The sequence below is a fragment of the Schistosoma mansoni genome (genome assembly GCF_000237925.1).
Source record: "Schistosoma mansoni, WGS project CABG00000000 data, chromosome 4 unplaced supercontig 0032, strain Puerto Rico, whole genome shotgun sequence".
In the NCBI taxonomy this organism is placed as follows: Eukaryota; Metazoa; Platyhelminthes; class Trematoda; order Strigeidida; family Schistosomatidae; genus Schistosoma; species Schistosoma mansoni.
Genome location: NW_017386017.1, coordinates 2,302,538 through 2,321,963, shown reverse-complemented (window position 1 = coordinate 2,321,963; position 19,426 = coordinate 2,302,538). Strand labels below are relative to the sequence as shown.

At 34.7% G+C, this 19,426-nt stretch overlaps 1 pseudogene across 1 annotated transcript in view; it reads right to left on the bottom strand.

Annotated features, from left to right (window-relative positions):
- The window catches only part of Smp_171490, a 189,121-nt pseudogene that overhangs the window by 131,352 nt on the left and 38,343 nt on the right, over window positions 1-19,426 (bottom strand). The window contains exons 21-29 of the mRNA in view: window positions 13,853-13,912; window positions 12,694-12,835; window positions 10,177-10,487; window positions 8,796-9,137; window positions 6,529-6,761; window positions 5,250-5,308; window positions 3,848-3,964; window positions 2,403-2,689; window positions 1,344-1,638 (exon numbers count right to left, since the gene is read on the bottom strand). Of these exons, the coding sequence occupies window positions 1,344-1,638; window positions 2,403-2,689; window positions 3,848-3,964; window positions 5,250-5,308; window positions 6,529-6,761; window positions 8,796-9,137; window positions 10,177-10,487; window positions 12,694-12,835; window positions 13,853-13,912 (1,846 nt within the window). The remainder of the gene's footprint in view (window positions 1-1,343; window positions 1,639-2,402; window positions 2,690-3,847; window positions 3,965-5,249; window positions 5,309-6,528; window positions 6,762-8,795; window positions 9,138-10,176; window positions 10,488-12,693; window positions 12,836-13,852; window positions 13,913-19,426) is intronic.

The window sequence follows — 19,426 nt, the reverse complement described above, 5'->3', positions numbered from 1 at the left end:
TAGAACCTTGTTTCGTGTTGACATAGAGGTCCCCAATATCCCGTGAAGGATGACCCACTCGTTTTCTACATGATGCTGCGAGAGAATAAGACAATTAGTATGTGTCGAATACCGGTTACCCGGTCAACGGAGAGAAAAGATTATGATTCACCGATGACATTTGTGGGCTGCCGTATTTAGATATTTTTAACAAGCTGCTAGCCTGCATGTTGCTGTCATCACTGAATGTAGCATCCATCACATAAGCAATAGAGTCTCTGAATACTATAAAGTCCGATTGACAGAAGGAAGTTTGATGATAATTGGCCCCAGTAGGAAACTCATTTCTGCTCACTTAAGATTTCCCTCAAGTAAGTTTGATGAGGTATTATATATTTTGCAATCAATGTCATGCATCACGGTACCTGCGGCCATTACAAACGATTTTGAGCCACGTCATTCAAAGTCTCTAACTATTGGTTATAACAATCACGCGGACCTCAATCAGGTAATCCCATTGTCAGTGATTTAATGAACTGATGTCATGTTTTGGTTTGGCACGGGGTTTAACGAGCTATCTTTAAGCCATAATATTTCTATTCAAGGTAACAAATACTCTCAAATTGTGCGAAACTGAATTAAAAGTCGAGTAGGAGTCAAAACTATGGTGGATTGATTAGCTGAGTGATCAGTCATACGCATCGCAGAACATGGTATATATGTGCAACAATCTACTTTGTCATACAATATCATAAAGAGATTAATTTATCTAAACAAATCCCATTATAGTAGAATATGTAAAAATATCAGTAGACATAGATACCATAATTTGAGACATAATGAATAGGCAGAATAAAGGACATGAATATTTTGAGACAAAGAGTGAATGGATATGGAACATTGTGATCAATTCTGAGTCATATCTCCAATTATTGTTTATGACTGTAGCGAGCTTCTCAGCCAGGTATTTGACTCAAACCAACAGTTAATGGCATCATGCGCTGATACCATACCTTCCTTTGGCTGACCATAGCTTTAGCTCCAGTTTACTTTCAAATCAGTAAACATACCCCATCGACATAAGTAGTAGCTACGTATATGTAACACAAGTGTAAGACACTTCAATCGATGGAAATTAACGACCTCAAAAACTGATTTCCCATCTTTGTCAAGTTGTCTATAACTAACCTCGCCTAATCCACGATACTCCAACAATGCACTGAAGGTATATATGATCACACATGCTATTAGCTTAAAAATATCCTTCATTTTCAAAAGTCAAGTTTCATAAACAAATTAAAGCCTACATCTAAATACAGGGGGGGGTCCATAAAAAAGAGTAACATTATTTAAATAGAGATTACCTTTGTCAATTTGAGCTTTCAATAAATTTATATCATAGCACTGAAGTTGAATAGATGTACTTCGGTTTGAAAAATATTCATAAGTTAAGAGTGTATCACAAAAGTTGATTATAGAAAACGGATTAGATACATTATTGTTATTAAAGAAATCATTCCCTTTTATATTTGTAGTAACAATAGAATTGTTATTCACAACAACAGGTGAGCTTGATGAAGCGAACAATGTAGCTTGAACTGAATTCATACGGATTTCAATTGCAAACTTAGTCCATATATTTGATTCATGTAATGGTTTCTAATGAAGTAAACACAGAATAAACTTTTAATATATATTAAGGTTACATAACAACTATGCAAATCAATGTAATGACTATTACTTATAGGATACAAGTATGCATATGAAAATCTTTATGGCTAATCAATTTTTAATCAGTAATTCAAATTATAAGCCACCATTTTCTATTTTGGATGATCTCTAGAACACTGAGATTGTGAAGGAATGAAATGTCAACCAGTTAGCTAGTCAAAACAACTTAGGACCTGGGACATATTTGTTCTGGTTAAAGGTACCTCAAAAACATCAGTAACAGCGAAATAAAATAAAGAGGATATGTAGCAAAGGGGTCCGAGTGATTTCTAGGGTTGTTATTGTTCCTAAACATTTAACAAAAAGCAGTCAACATTAAGGTCGAACAGGAAGAGTTGTTAGTCATATGTAAAGAAATTCGAACACTTCACTTCTATTTGGAGTTTGTGCTGATGATGTTGTCAAGAAGAACGATGAAAGCTCCACGACCAAACCATCAAGCTAAGAGAACTAAACTTCAACAAAATCATCCACTTAATCTACAAATATTCTCTGACACCTCAAAGAAGGGATTCATTAGCAAAATGTAAGCAATGAAACTCTATCTGGAAGGAATTACTGATTTAAGAGTTCCAATTTCTTTTAATGTCTATAAAGTACAGTTTGAAATTCCATAAAATATATATTCACTTAGCTAAGATGATAAATAGTGAACAGAACTGAAGAGCAAAATAATTCTATTTACTATTTACCGTTGTATCGACACTAGGTTTTGAATATTCACCAAAATTATGTGATAATATACCACGAATTAAACAGTATGTATGTTGATCTATTTGGAGTTGACTATTTGTAAATTCTCCACTTAGTTTCCAATCTGGTATTTTACCAGATGTTAAATTATGCTCTAAAATTAAATTAACACAATCGGTAGGATTGATAAAGAAAGTATTGTGGTTGGAATGAGATGGATATACTCTACCAATAGGTATGAACAATTGATTTGGTAAATGAATATACGAATTGTTGTAGTTAGGATCTAAAGAGAGAAAAAAAGCATAAAATTTTAGTGTGACATACAATAAAATTGAAACAATCAAAGCCTAAATGAAAGTATAAGAGTTAGATCAACAGTGGCAAGAAACAGTTTCAATGAAGTGACTGAAACGATCGTTCCTAACAGTATCAAGTGTCGGTTTAGATGTTTATGCAGTTGACATCTAACCAACAAGTAAGAAGCTCGACTTCTGAGAGAATAGTCGAATGGGAACCTTAACATTAAATCAAAGAATGTGGTTTATAGGTGAGCACGAGCATTTGTACTTAGAAAATGAGTTATTACACCCGGAACTGGCATACTTCAGCCAATCAGTATTCAACAGAAACCCACTAAGGCTCTATGAAACGACGGATTATATATCGTATCTTGATTGGATAGTAACTGATAATGTCATTAGCATATTTTCGGAAGCTTCTGTATTATAAATTCCCAGTGTAAACCTACATGTTTCCCCACCTCTTTTACGTAAACTAACCATGAAAACAAAACTTCTATACTGTTGGTTGAGCTCCAAAATGTCCCTCATCAGAATCCACAGAAGCCTAGAAACATCAAGAAACGTTTTATCCGACCAGTGTTGAATAGAAGCTTCGCAGAAACATCTGGAGAATGCTGAACAACGTTCCACAGTTTCGATTGGATATTTACCTATACTGCTATCAAATTTAGTGTGGCTCCAGAAATTTCAAAAAACCTAGGGTCCTGTGTAACTTCATACATATCTTTGTTTTTCTGTACATAAACTAACACTGGAGTAAAGCTTTTACTAGCTTTTGTTCTCTATTGTTCCAGTTGATGTGTAAAAGTAGTTGAAGTCAGAGGAGCCAGCTAGGAAGATAGTTCAAGTGTATCGGTAGCAAACTTCTCATATACTTTCAACCTTTTCTGTTTACAGTTAAAAAAAGAAGAACATTTATGTGGAATAAGAGGTACCAAGAATTCAAAGTTTAGAGCTCAAATACACAAGACTTGTTGATAATCATTCTGAACACTTTAAATCATATTTTTCTTCACCCATCAAACTAGTCAATACTCATAATAGCTTGCAATAATCTAAACCTTATTGTGAGAGTTTTTAAAAATACGGAGATTTGTAAGTAAAAGTCAGTTTCTTTTCCAGAACAGTGTTCACAGTACCTGATTTCCTTGTCAAGTCGGGGTCAAATAAGCTCGTTTGTTCTGCACAATATAAAGAAAACCCATTCAATTCCATATTTATTCTATCGATTAACAAAGGTTGAGAATCATCGAGATCTAACAATAGAGGAAAACAAAAATAAAACCATGAACAATTCATTTCAATAAGACAGGTTTTTTAAAGGAGAGAAGATCAGATTTCAAACAAACGTTTGTATATGGATTAATAACAAAAATAAACAATTGAATAATGATGGGATCATTACTGAATGGTATTTGAAACTTGACAAACACGCTCGATTAGCATAAAAGTTCTAACTGACCTGACCGACCAGAGTACAACATCACGTTTCTAGTCGGCTATGCACGAAACTCTATACATCGTCTTCGTTGTATCAACTTCTTAGTTCTAAAATCTTAAAGCCTGAACCTCAAATTCGTAAAATTTAGACATGAATCGATCTCTATGACTTAATTCAGCTTTTAAGAGAGCAGTATTAATAAATATGCATGCTATCTTCAAGAAACCATTTAATGATGGCAAGCTGTGTCACAATCAGTGGTACGATTTCGTATTCAAACAGTAGATTTTCTGGTTTTAGTCATATCGCTATTCAATCAATCTACTTGGTTAGTTATGACCTCGAGAAACATGGGTTCCAGTCAATACAGAACAGTAGGATTATCATCGAGGACGCAACCGACTACTGTGGAAAGGTAGAAACTATGATAATCGTATTAATTTATTTCTGCTGTCCTGATACGATATGTGATAAATCAGACTAACGCAAATATTTGCCAGTTCCTACATTATCAGTGAATGATTGTGTAACACAGTGTATCCAATGATTGTCTTGTAAACAAAAGAATTACGTCTATTCATTATTCATGGTATGTATAAAGTTTAACTTCAATGTATAAAGTCAACCCCGTCAAAATTGGATATTAAGATTACGTAAGATGATCAGTCAGATATATTACTAATATTTATGAATGGGACTTAGTAAGTATTAGCGATTGATTTCACGCAACGAGTTTACTAAGTACAGAATGGTTAAACTTGCACTTTGGAAAACTTTTTTAATGCAAGGGATTCGTGACACAAAATAAGTGAAACTTAGGATTTAAGGGAAGATAAAAATTGGGTACACCTGTGCTTTTGAGCCATGTCATTCAAAGTCTTTAACTAATGATTACAACAATCACACAAGTAGTCTGGATCTACCTAAATGGCTCAGTGAAATAGTCAATGTCTTAAAAGATTGATCAAACGTCTTAGTTTGGCAACTCCTAGCTTTTATTCTACAAACACTTTTACATTATCCATCATCGTGCGTAGAGGTAACTTAATAACGATAATTTACAGGACACTTGTTTATTTACACTACTTAGTACTGTTTACCTTCTGAATTCAGATTAGAACATTCCAATAGTCCAAGAAGACCACTTTTGTTCAAAGACCTATGAATAAAAAATAAACATTGAGTACAATAGTAAATACGTTAAAAATAAGTTTACTATAAAGGTGAATGGTGTGTAAATTTATAAATACCCTCATTTTTCTGTGCGTTAGCACATTTTTCGTCGTTTGCGCCTTTTCTCTGGTGTTTAAGTCCCCGTGTAGATTTAGTCTGGAGTTATTAACAAGCGGCTATGAAGTCAAATCGAGCATTCATTTAACAATCTTATAGGAAATTTTTAAGATATCAGACCGATATATACGTGAACTAATTAGCATGTCAGATATCGTTCATAACAAAAAAATACTTCCGTTAACAATTAGTAAACAGAATGTTTTCTTGACGAAGATTCTTGCAGTATTTCAGTGATCTGAAAGGTTCCTCTCAAAATCATGTGTTATATCCTAGCGAAGACTTAAGTACGGGCAACTCCAAGGACCTATTAATGGACGATTATTCTATATATATTCCTATTGTACAACTACTCAGTAACTAAATTACGTATATCTATATTCATCTTATTATAAGCATCGTTTTGACCTATGGATTATTATTATACGAATCACTGTTCCTAAATTATACTCAGTTTATTAATTATTGCCTCTCACGTTCACAGCCAAATTTGGTTTGATCTTGTACAAATATTTTGTATTTTATGCTGTGATGTAGTCTGTCTGTCTGGTATATAAACAAAGTATGCTTGAAATAAACGATTCTCATAGATTCGCATAACAGAAGCTGTCATTGGTGTTCTGGACTCAAGTGGAAGGGTTAGGCGGATAAAGGACCAATAAGGACGCTAGGTTACTCATACTGGTCGGACGTCATTTATTGTCACAGTGTTAAGGTGGAAGAAGTCGTATTTCGATTGGTGGATAATTCACGTGAATAAAAGCCGGACGTAAAAACCAACAATGAATTAGGATACGTCCTTTGTTTATTTTGTAAAGTCATAACGAACTGGCGACGACCTTGATCAAGTCACAACAAATTGGCGACGGCCTTGGTCAACACATAACATCATGATCTAGGAATTTTGAGAACAATCTCATTTGTGCCTATAGCTAAGAAGTGCTTGGTTTCAAATAGATAGAATCAGTTGGCGATTACTCTCATTAAATAATAATTTATATTTTGAATAAATTTTATTCAATGTACAACATTACAACATTTCATGACAATGGTAGATAGAATATGAAAGACAAGTGGTTAATATCTTACCGCATATTTGAAAAGAAATAACGATTATCACATTTTTCATTGGATTTCAACACTGATTTACAATGAACATTTTCCTGATTTGTATTCCACAAAAATTTATTATTGATTTTCAGCTGATTAATCTTGGCAATAAGTACTTGGGAACTATAAGAACTAACTGGAATGATAAGATTTAATGGGCCGCCAGAAACATTGATACGTATACGTGAAGATACAGAAGAAATTGTGGGGATCTTGAAATCACAAAAACAAAACGAAATGAAATATTTATATCATCAGTCAAAATAAAAAGAACACTAGGTGATAGTATTGTGATGCGGACAGATATAAGTAGTATGTAGCAGGAATCAGAAGTAGAATGATTACCAACAGAAGATTGAAATAAAGAGAGAAAAGAAAGGAAAAATAGAGAGCAATCCGAAATAACAACAGAATAGGAAGACTGATAGAGTATGTAAAGGGCAAGTCAAGGAAGATGTGTAAATGATTTATTGAATGTATGATTTTTATATTTGCATTAAGCAATATATTGGTTTACTGTACTTGAGTTTTCATTTACTATAGTGTTCATAACAACAGTTGTTATGATTAGTGAAGTTATCGATTAGTGAAAATAAGAATTACAATTTCAATTAGACTAGAACTGAAATAGTAATCTTATCAAGTACCAACAATCTATTCAACTATGGTGGGTAGGAATGTATGTGAACCATAAGTGTGAGGGACATATATAAGATATGTGATTATAATGAAATCTTAAGTAACTATTTATTCTACTATAAATAGTTAATTTAAAAATAGGTTAAAATCTATCTATCATTTCATTGTTTCATTCATTTAATTTACTTGCTTCACAGCTTATTTTCAACTAACATTCTAATTCTATGGACTTTACCGTTTAATTATTTTCTAATGAATATAGCAGTGACCAAATAAGGAAAGACATTAGTAGAGTATTTTATCTTCAACCAGAAACGATTTATGTAAGAAAGCTAATTATTACCAATAAGGATAAATGGAGCAAATTTTAAATAAATAACTGAATAATTGAACGCTAGATGTCTTAATCCAGATCCAGTTGATTTCATTTGTATTATGTCAAATTGGAATAGTATGCCCCCAAATGCCCTGGTACGGTCGAGAGTGGAGAGAGTACGCTCTCCCTCTCCAAATGCTCTCACATGGCCACGCGTACATAGCCTCTACCAGGGAAGTCCTACTCACTGCCTTCTCGTGGCATTACTGTTGTTTACGAAAGTGAGAGGACGAAAAGCGAATGTCCGGCGCCTTAACCGGGTTGGTGGATACGGAAAGTCCACCTAGGAGAGTTGGAAAACCCTGATTCCAAACCAATAGTCCACATGGTCTCCAGTATCCTGAGGGAATAAATGGTGTATGAACCAATTGTTGGTCACCGACTACCATGGGACTGCATCTCCTCACGATGCTCCACTGCCTAGTGTATGAGACCTTTAGGTCGAAGGCTCCGGGTGTGGCCCCCAAGAAAATCACCTGCTTCAGTTTGGGCACCTGTGTAGTATCACAGTCCTCACACAAATCGAATGAGATTTGTGCGGCGCATATGTATCTGGTGCTTGCTTGTACCAATATTTATGTGTTTAAATAAAAAAAAAAATAATAATAAATAGTAGGCAAACGTATCGTATCCAGTATTGTTGTTGACTACACCTAATAAATATCTTTCAAAATATCGACAAATCCCCACTATCATATTATAAATGTATAACTGTAATAATTCCGTACAATCACGATGGGTATGTGTTTCTATAGATAGGTAACGGATCTTATTATTTTGAACGTGAAGTGAATATCACATAGGGCCACACGTATAAAGCCACTGTCAGGGAAGTCCTACTCACTGACTCACTTCCAACGCCCCTAGGTGGGGCGTTGGAAAATCCTTATTTCAAACCAACGTTCCACATGAGCTTCAGGATCCTGAGGGAACGAATATAGTATGTACCTATTGTCAGTCAACTGCTACCATGGGACTGCATCTTCTAACGTTGCCCCACTGCCCTGTGGATTAGATCTCTAAGTCAAGGCTCAGGGAGTATCTCCCTAAGAAAATCACCTGCTTCGGTTTGGGTGCCTGAGCAGTATCACAGCACCCACACAAATAGAATGATGAAGTGTGGAGCATATGTATTCTGTGCCTCCTTGTACCAATGTTTATGTGTTTCAATAAAATAAATAATAACATACTACTATTCAAAGGATAAATAAATGTATAACGCAAGACATACTTGAAAGCCCTTAACAGCAGCTCTTGTTTGTCTGACAAAATCATAATGTTCTTTGAAGTTAAATAATGAATCAATGACATTCGTTAAAAATGACTGTGTATGTATATATGTAACAGCTGGCAGTTGTATTGAAACGTACATATCTTGTTCATCATCAGCACTTACAGTTGGATTGGTTAATCGCTGATGAAAATGCTTGGCAGGTTTAATTAATTGAAAAGTTATACAGGATAACTGTGAACTATCATTGTCATTTATAATATTAATTGGACAACATAATTGTGGCATAGTCGTGAACCGTATTGGATATAAGTTAGAATGTTTCTCCTGTATAGCTTGTAACTAAATACAAACAGAATGAAAAACGAAATGGTTATAAAAAGGAGAGTAATTGTAATTATGTAACGATTGTGATAGTTGAATGTTTGAGAAATGTGAATGAATGTTAGATTTATTAACATCGCAATAAAAGTGATATTTCCAATTCTATGAGCAACTCACATTTTGACCTTCTTTAAACATTAGTTAGGACTTATAAAGTAAGAAATTGTCTTATTGATTACCAATCATTCCATCAAATAGTACTGTATTCTACAGTAAGAAAGCCTACATACCGGAGGTATTAGTTGAACTGTACTTCAAGTACAATTAAGCTACAGAATAACCAACTCAGATAACGTGATTCAGTCATAAGTCTGGAATTGCTTACGTTTGAAATACTAGAGATTGTCATACTGGGTGAATTAATAAAAACAAGCACTACAAATATTGATCAACGAAGTGAAGGCCAGGTATTCTTAAGTTGATCAATGCAGTATTCTCACCAGAGGTCTGAACACTACTACTCAGACATTCCAACAAAAACTAGTAGCAACTGTTAAGGTCTCAAGAAACATACAACAGTGTAACATTAATCAATGTATATTACAAGGGTTGAACCCATAACATTAAAAAAGTGAATACTGAAAAGATTGTACTTTTTCCCGTTCTCGACTACAAATGCAATCCCAGGATGACTGCTGTTATGTAGTGAATTGACTAAAATTAGGAATCTAAGCATTTGGATTGCATCTTGATGATGAGGTGACGTGCTCAAATCTAGAGCTGAAGCTTATGGGTGTAAACGCATATAAAATCGTCGGCCCACAGTCCTGCATAGTCCAAAATCAAAATGAGACGACTTTTCAATTTTATGAGATCTAATAATCATTCAGTTGAAATTGGTTTATGACGAAAACTACCTTCATCCTCTAAATACTTTTTACCATGAACTATTCTGTGAAACGTTTTAAACGACCATGAGTGAATGTGAATGTTAAGACTGATTAATGTAAGTACATTAATTTTAAATATTATAAACGAAGTAGCAGAAATCGTATACTTTAACGTCACATATTTGGCCTTTAATTTCCAAATAATAGTTGACAGGTAGATTAAGTGATGAGAACATCTCATAATCTGTAATGAAATAATTAATTTGTGCTTTCGTTTTAATTAGGGAGAGTAAAGCAATATTTGATTCAATTTCGTTAGATATAAGATGCGAACTATTTCGACATTCTTTTCCATTGTCTTTTTCTTGATCGGAATTGCTAACAAAACAGTGGAGAGAATCAATGTCGAGTAGAACAGCAATTTTCGGATTGTTCCAAGGAGAAATGGGTGTGCAGGAATTGGATTCATGAAATAAATCTGTAAAATAAAAAGACAACAATCAAATATTAGGGAATATATGGTACAATGCGGAATACAGTTCCTAAGATTTGTTAATTACATAGTATGGTACTATGAAATATGTACAGTAATAGTGCAGTGAAAGAAAAAACAAGCGGGGACAATCGAATGTATTTGATCGCGAAATTATAAAACGTCTCAGTCAAATCTGAGAACCATAAAGTAAATACTTCATTTGCAAAATGTCAATCAATCGACTTAGACTTCATTGTTTCTTTGTTTCCGCACCAATCATACTCTGTTCTTATTCTCTTTTCTTCAATCTTCTTAACCTTCTTCAGCCAGACATTTCACTTTCTATTGATGATACATACTACTTATATATGTAGACATCAGTAGTAGTAGCAATACAGTATGTCAGAGTAGCTAATAAAAAAATCTGACTAAATGCAATGATTGAAATCATCCCATTGTCGGTATTCGGGACTGAACTTCCACCAATATTAGTTGGATTGCGAGCGTACTGTGAAGAATGCCTCAATACATACAGTTTTTACAAGTTACTTAGCATATTTGTTATGTGGCAAGCTAGGGAATCAAGGAACTGTTTTAAATCTAATTTAGGGCCTTTCAGCTGAATGTAACTGCATTCCAGTGTTGACATACACATTTGGACTTCAGCCCAGCACCTTCTACTTCAAAAATCAACGAGTTATTATTTATTAGGCTTCTGAGTCCAGATACCTATTTATTTCTTCAACAACGACCATGAGTATACAATCATAAGGACCTATTAACTGTCACTTTTAAAGTAGGTTAAAATATGGCAAAAACCTAACATTACAACTCTCCAAAATATCATCAACTTAAGATGACAATCAAGGCTGGTTCAATTCAACACAATGCAGAGATACACTCAAAATGTGATTTTGATTTGGGAAGTTATAAATAACAGACAGTGAAAATACCCAATGCTTTGTCAATTATTATCATAAGTTTATTGGATATAACAGATGGTAATTTGAAGTCCCTGATTTGAACAACTCAGGCCACACCTCAAGGCATGAAACTAACATACATAACTTCATTTATTTCATGATAAGACATACCGATGATTCTTAGTATATTATGCTTCAGTTTGGGAACCCTGCTTCATTTTGGGCACCTGGGCAGTATCACAGCCCTCACACAAATCGAATGAGATTTGTGAGGCGCATATGTATCTGGTGCTTGCTTGTACCAATATTTATGTGTTTAAATAAATAAATAATAAAGTATATTATAAGGGTTTCTTCGAAAAAGTGTAACTTTATTGGAGTATCGTTTTATCTATAAGGCATCCTTACACGACATTCAATAACTGTCCACAAAGTGTTACCAATGGAATAAAAGGGACACATTTTGTTCTATCTGATACTGATTAACTGGATGTAACTGTACTGGAGTAAAGAAGAGAACGCTAGTCCTGAATTGTCAGAATGGTCTAATACTAACAGAGACTGAATAATAACACGAGGAAAATTCAATCCCTGATGCTGAATAACGCTCATATTCTAAAATTTGGTTTACTCCTGTAGCGAATAGCAACAAATTGCATAAAATTGTATAGAAAACAATAGAGAAAATGTTAATAAGGAAGTTATCAATAAAATATTATCATTGTAAGGGGTTTATAGAGATTATTAAATTTCAGAATTTATATCACAAACTAATCTAATTTATTTAGTATTGTTTGTTTGAATCTTCCCGTCGATGTGTTAGGACTGCAACTGGTCAGTCTCTTATTGCCATATGTGCATACTGTGCGTATTGCCTCGATATAGCCTTAATTCACAAGCATGGTAAGCAGAGATGGATAGTGACTAGCAGTGGAATCCAGTTTGACGCGCGTTTCGTCCTATTTGGGACTCGTCAGATGGATGTGCCTGCATCTCAGAGTTGGTGTTCACTCTAATTTATACAACAATTTAAAGTTGAGAAGCACTACAAAATCGCCATCCAATGATTTATATGACTAATTAACTCAATTATCTGAAGGTCAAACGCTTGCCGTAAGTCTTAAAGGTTCTAGATTCAATTCCTGGTGAGGTGTATTTGATGCACACTGTTTAAAAAAAAATTCCACATTAGGATGAAACAGCTATGGAATATTTTTTTAATTGTTAGTCGAATGGTGGTTGAACTCAGATCAATTCGTGATGTAAACTATGAAATAAAATATTACCTTGACGAGATGTCTCTGAAGTATGTTGTGTAGTTTCCTCTTTATAATCGCATAAATTGAAAAAGTCCAAAATTAATATCCATGGTTCACAGTACAGTTGAAGGTCAATTGTGTTGCAGGTAAATTTCACGAAAGATTTAGTCTATGAAACGAACAGAATTAAAAAAGGATACATATCATGATAGGTAAAATACTTGTATCGATAACAGATGAAAATTCATTTTAAAAGAAAAAGTAGGCGACGAAAGAAAACTCATTTGGAATCGTACTAATGTGGTATGTCAACTCGAACTGATGTACGCACGTACGAAGTTCTACATTGTGACTGACTGACGTACACTAGAAAATGAACGAATATCATTAACCGATAATGTAAGCAGAAATGTTTAACATTATTCAGCTTAGTGTATTCGATGATAATGGATTGAAGTACTGAAAATTGTTATTTATACTTAGGCCATATTTCTCAATGAACTCATTTTACTGTCAACCATCAATGCGAATTACAGGTTTATGCTACGTTTCAACTTGTTCTTATTGAATTAGCTACAGAAGAAGTACTGAGATAAATAGATCCTTTAAAGTAAACACATTTATTCGGCAGTTATGAATTAAATTCGAGAGATAATTTCCGGAAAACTGGTGAGAAAACATGATCGGTGGAGTCAGATATTGTCGTTAGTGAAGCAGTTCCTCACTAATGGCACTGAATGATGGTTCTGTCAGTCAATCAAACGCATCACATAACCCACCACATGTGCATGTCAGTTCAAGCTGCCAAAACCCGACAGTGTAGCCATAAAAAACTAATCAAGCAAACCTCAGAGTAGTATAGGTAGTAGCAGAATTAATAGCAACATTCCCAGTTGATTTAATTCAGAAATATAAATCGTTGGGTACCATCTTGTTGATCTGACGTTTAAACACTCACTGTGAGGTCCAAGGTTCAATAATTGGTGGCGTCGTGAGCCTCCACCAGTGAGGAGCCCAATACTAAAATGAAGCAATCGTGAAATACCAACTGATTTTCAGTGATAGTTTAACCAAAGTTAATCTGTAATGTGAAACTTCAAATTATCAATGAACTAGTTAAATGAATAATTAAATTAAGAGTAAAATAATTTTTAGTAAACAACGGAAAAGAACTCAATAAACTTACTTGACAAAATGTTTGATGTTCATCGGATAAAAGTATAATACGCAGGGAAATTGGTGATATCTAAACAAACAAAACACAAGTGATATCCCATTAAGAAATGTTGATAGTTTGTTGATATTACAAATACTACTGAAACACATTTTAAAAAAAATACTTCACTAACTGTTCAGTCAGTCATAATCAATAAAGCGCCTTGCATAAATGTGCATTACATTTTGTTGTTATATATTGTGGCCGAGTGGATGCCTAGTTAATGTATGACGTGATAAGACCGCCAATCAGAGAGCAGCGAATTATCGATTGGCACAGTGACACACGAAACCGTACGAGCAGTCTAGAGCGCTTATCAATCCGGCTTCTGCCTAGCCCAGCCAGTTAAGTCCAAAACACCAATAACAGCCTATGTGGTATGAATCATTGTATTTCAAACATACTGAGTTTGTATACCAAATAGACTGACCACAACGTACCAATAAAACAGAAAATAACATTTGTACAAGAGTTAGCCAAATGTGGCTGTGAATAGGGGGAGCAGTAATTAATAGACTGGGTATAACTCAGGAATGGTAAATCGTACAATAATAGTCCAAGGGTTAAATAAAGCTCACAATGAAAGGAACATGAATATGAGTAGTTTAATTATTTAGCAAATGTACGATAAAAATTATATGCATAATATTGGTCCATAAATGGACCCCAAAGTTACCATTTACTATTGTTATCGGGGCATAACAGTTGTCATATCGCATCAAAATGATGACTTGCAATTTAGAAAAAGGAATGACAAATAAATCAAAAGAATTTTCTGGAGATTATAAGGACAGAGATTAAAGGCACTGAGAATATGAAATAGATGGACTGTGCTTAGAAGTAGGATGCAGGATGAGCACTTCATTCTATTGGGGTCTAAGAAACTGAATGTAACTGAATCACAGGGTGTAAGTTCAATTTGGGACTTAAATTGAATGTTGTTAGCTTTGAATTCTAATACGTTACATACTGAGTTACTGGGTCTAGATAACCACTAGCTTTTGTAACAGGTATGAATTTCAATTTAATTTGTAATGACTGGGAATATCTTATTGTTGATATTTTGACCAGACTTAGATGACATATGTGAATCGCATGTGGATTTCCTCGATACAGCCATTACTTTACAAGTTTATACAAAATAGATCGATTGTGGCGGACAGCAGAATCCAGAACGCCCATTTCGCCGTATTGGAGATTCGTCAGCTAGATATACCTGCATCCCAGTATTAAATTCCACTGCGAGATTCCAATCTAGTACTTTTCACTACAAACCTCCGATACATTATCCACTTAGCTACTGAGTCCAACTAGCTAACTAAGACTGACCAAACTTCATTCAAAATATCAACAAAGGTATATTCCAAATCATTACAAATGAAATTAGAATAAATACTATGGTTTCTTATGAAAATTAAAATTAACTAAAGGTAACCATCATTTTCTTTACTCATAATATGCCGGCTCAGTGGTCTATCGGTTAAGTGCTCCGGCTCGAGACTGGTAGGTTCTGGGTTTGAATCTTGCAAGGCGGGATCGTGGATGCGCACTGCTGAGGAGTCCCACAATAGGACGAAACGACAGTCCAGTGCTTCCAGGTTTTCCATGGTGGTCTAGCTTCAATTGACTCATGATTTCAAGTATATATAAAAATTACTTAAAATCTCCACAGAAAACCCCTTCATAATATAAAAGTATGAAATAATCTAAACGATTCGCTTATAGAATTTAATCACATTTTGTTTTCATACAATTATTTTGATCAATATGATTCATTTACAGGTTTAAGTAAACAGCTTTGAGAAGCATGCATTTATGTGCAAATGGTGAAGCGTACCATCATAAGTGATCTAGATCAAAAAAATTTGGTGTCGTTCGAACTTGTGATCTAAAAGTTGATAGTCAATGGATTCACAACTATTTGACAATGATTCGAATTATTAACTATTGGACAATCAGATAAGTCAGTTAGACAATCGTTGAACAAATTGTTTTCAACTTTTCCACGCTTCTTAGTCAAAGACTTCATAGCTAAAAGTCACTTCAACTAACAACCCATACAAAACAGTCATAAAATAAGAATAAGATGTAAACATGTATAATTTGATGCATTAAGAGAAGCATACATTGAAACATTGAACTAAGACAAAGTTAATATCATAGATGGATGGTGGCTGGCAGTGTAATCCAAGACGCACGTTTCAGTTGGAAGTACCTTCCATCCCAGAATTGCTAACCAACATCTGTCTCTGTTGATAATGCCTGTGACTTCAGGCAATATGGAGACAGTCCACACAAGATACACATATGCCAATAAAAGACTGATCAATCGTAATCCCAAACATCATTGACATGATTTAAACAATCGAATACAAAAAATGAATTCAAGTTAATATCAATTAATAGAATAAATAAGCAATAAATTAAAAAAAACACGAGGCAATCCCTAACTTGGAATCCAGAAGGGAAGCGGGAAAGAGGAAAGCCAAAGAACACATTACTCCGGGAAATAGAAGCAGATATGAAAATGATAACAACTGGAAAGGATTATTGCCCAGGACAGGGATGGATGGAGAATACTGGTGGGCGGCCTATGCTCCTCCACGAGGATGTAACAGGCGTAAGTAAGTAAGTTATAAAAAAAGAACTTAATTCAACTTACTTGATTTATTTTACAAACACTATTATCATCATCAGCAGTAGCAGCAGGAACAATAGCATATGGTAAATAATGTTTTCTATACTGTACTATCATATTTAAACAATCATTATTTAATTTGGATCGAATTTTATTATTTTCATTATTAAATTTTAATAAAATACCTTTTGGATTAGATAAAAATGGCTTTTGTTTTAAATGATGAATACTGAACTTTGAACTTGTTTCATTTTGTTGTTGTTGCTGTCGTTGTTGTTGTTGTGGTGGTGGTGGTGGTGCTTGTGGTTTATAATTGAATCTCTTTTCAAGTTGATTTATTAATTGTATATTATTTAAATTCAATTGTATACATGATGGCATTTTAATACCATTATATAATAAATGTAGACTAGATGTAATATATAAATAATCTAATGTTAATAATACTAATGGTATAGGGATAATATCTAAATCACCATATATTAATATATTCAGTTTTATACAATTTATAAATAATGCCAATTCCATAGAAGGTGTTGTTGTTGATTTAATGGAAGGAACAATGATATTGGGATCAGAATAAGGAAGCTTTGAAATGAAGAGAGAAAAAAAACAAATAAATGGCATAGTGATAAAGAAATTCTTGATTATTATATTCAATCAATTAGAAAACCTTTGATAAAAGTGAATTTATTTATTTATTTAAACACATAAATAATGGTACAACGGTACACCAGATATATATGCACCACACAAATCAAATGAGATTTGTGTGAGGACTGTGATACTGCACAGGTGCCCAGACTGAAGTAGGTGGTTTTCTTAGGGGGCAACACCCCGAGCCTTTGACCTGAAGGTCTAGTCCACAAGGCAGTGGAGCATCGTGAGGAGATGCAGTCCCATGATAGCCGGTGACTAACGATTGATGCATACGCCATTTGTTCCTTCAGGATACTGGAGCCAGCCCATGTGCACCATTGGTTTGGAATCAGGGTTTTCCAACTCTCCTAGGTGGACTTTCCGTATCCACCAACCCGGTTAAGGCGCCGGACATTCGCTTTTCGTCCTCTCATTTTCGTAAACAACATTAATGCCACGAGAAGGCAGTGAGTAGGACTTCCCTGGCAGAGGCTATATACGCGTGGCCATGTGAGAGCATTTGGAGAGGGAGAGCGTACTCTCCCCACTCTCGGCCGTACCAGGGCATTTGGGGGCAATGGAAGTAAATGATATTCATTTATAAATAGACTAACTGATCAAACTCAATTCTAAATTAAACTTCTGATCGTAAATCTTTAATACTGATCTTAATTACATGATATTGTTTTTGTCTTTATAAGTTCAACTCATTATTTACGTTTGGTAATCAACATTTTGTAATGATATATGTGCCACAACAATGAATTGGCTTCTTTATTTCTCATTGATTGTCGGTTATTTTGTTTATTTATTTAAACATATAAACACTGGTACAAGGAGGCAGCAAATTTACATGCGCCATTCTATTTATGTGAGGGCTAGAATACTCTCCGGGTGCCCAAAGCGAAGCAAGTTATTTTGAGTATTTCTCAATAAACAACATGAGGTCAATTATTGATTGAATCATTCGAAAATTTTAGATACTAAAATCGCAAGTCATAACAATTGAAAATAGTTAGAAAAACAAACCAATATTCAATCAAACAAAATCAGTGAACAGATATTTTGAAAGGCAATGATGATTGTTTTCGATTGACATGTAACGCCAACAATCAGATGATCATATCTTAAACTAAGAGATCAGGGTTCAAATTTAGCAAGGAACATTTGATTCTTCCAGATTAACAGTAACGTTAAGTCTATAAATTTCTAGATACTGCCTACAACAACTTTACTCCGTTTATATGGACACTCGGTAATCTACATCAAAAGTGAAAAAAATCATAGTCATTTAAATATAGTTTGGCTTGAAGTCCAATGATATTCACAGTCACATATACAAGTTGCCTTAGATTGACATGGGTCTTGAACCTGTAATTCAGTAATATATAGTCGCGTAATTTAACCAATGACAAAATGTTTGTTTATTATCACTGGAGCACACACTTTCAAAAACAAGTTCACCAATCACCAATTGCTAATTTTTTTCACACCTTTAAATTTCGAATCAATGGGCGGTAAGGGATCATAATTGCCGTCAAATTAATGTCAACCTTCATTGACCGTACCTTAACGGTCAGTGTGATTTATACATGCCCTATTCATTTATTTTATCATGATGATTTATTGAGATGTTTACACGTATACAACGTTTATTAAAATAGCAAACTATGTGTTAAAATAAATTATGGGAATACTTAGATGGAAATGCCCCCAAATGCCTTGGTACGGCCGAGAGTGAAGAAAGTACGCTCTCCCTCTCCAAATGCTCTCATATGGCCACGCGTATATAGCCTCTGCCAAGGAAGTCCTACTCACTGCCTTCTCGTGGCATTAATGTTGTTTACGAAAATGAGAGGACGAAAAGCGAATGTCCGGCGCCTTAACCGGGTTGGTGGACACGGAAAGTTCACCTAGGAGAGTTGGAAAACCCTGATTCCAAACCAATGGTGCACATGGGCTGGCTCCAGTATCCTGAAGGAACAAATGGCGTATGAATCAATCGTTAGTCACCGGCTATCATGGGACTGCATCTCCTTACGTTGCTCAACTGCCTTGTGGATCAGACCTTTAGGTTGAAGGCTCCGGGTGTGCACCCCTTAGAAAACCACCTACTTCAGTTTGGGCTTCTGTGCAACCTGGAAGCACTGGACGGCCGTTTCGTCTTATTATGGGACTCCCCAGCAGTGCGTATCCACGAACCCGCACCCGCGAGATTCGAACCCAGGACCTACCAGTCTCGAGCCGGAGCCCTTAACCGATAGACC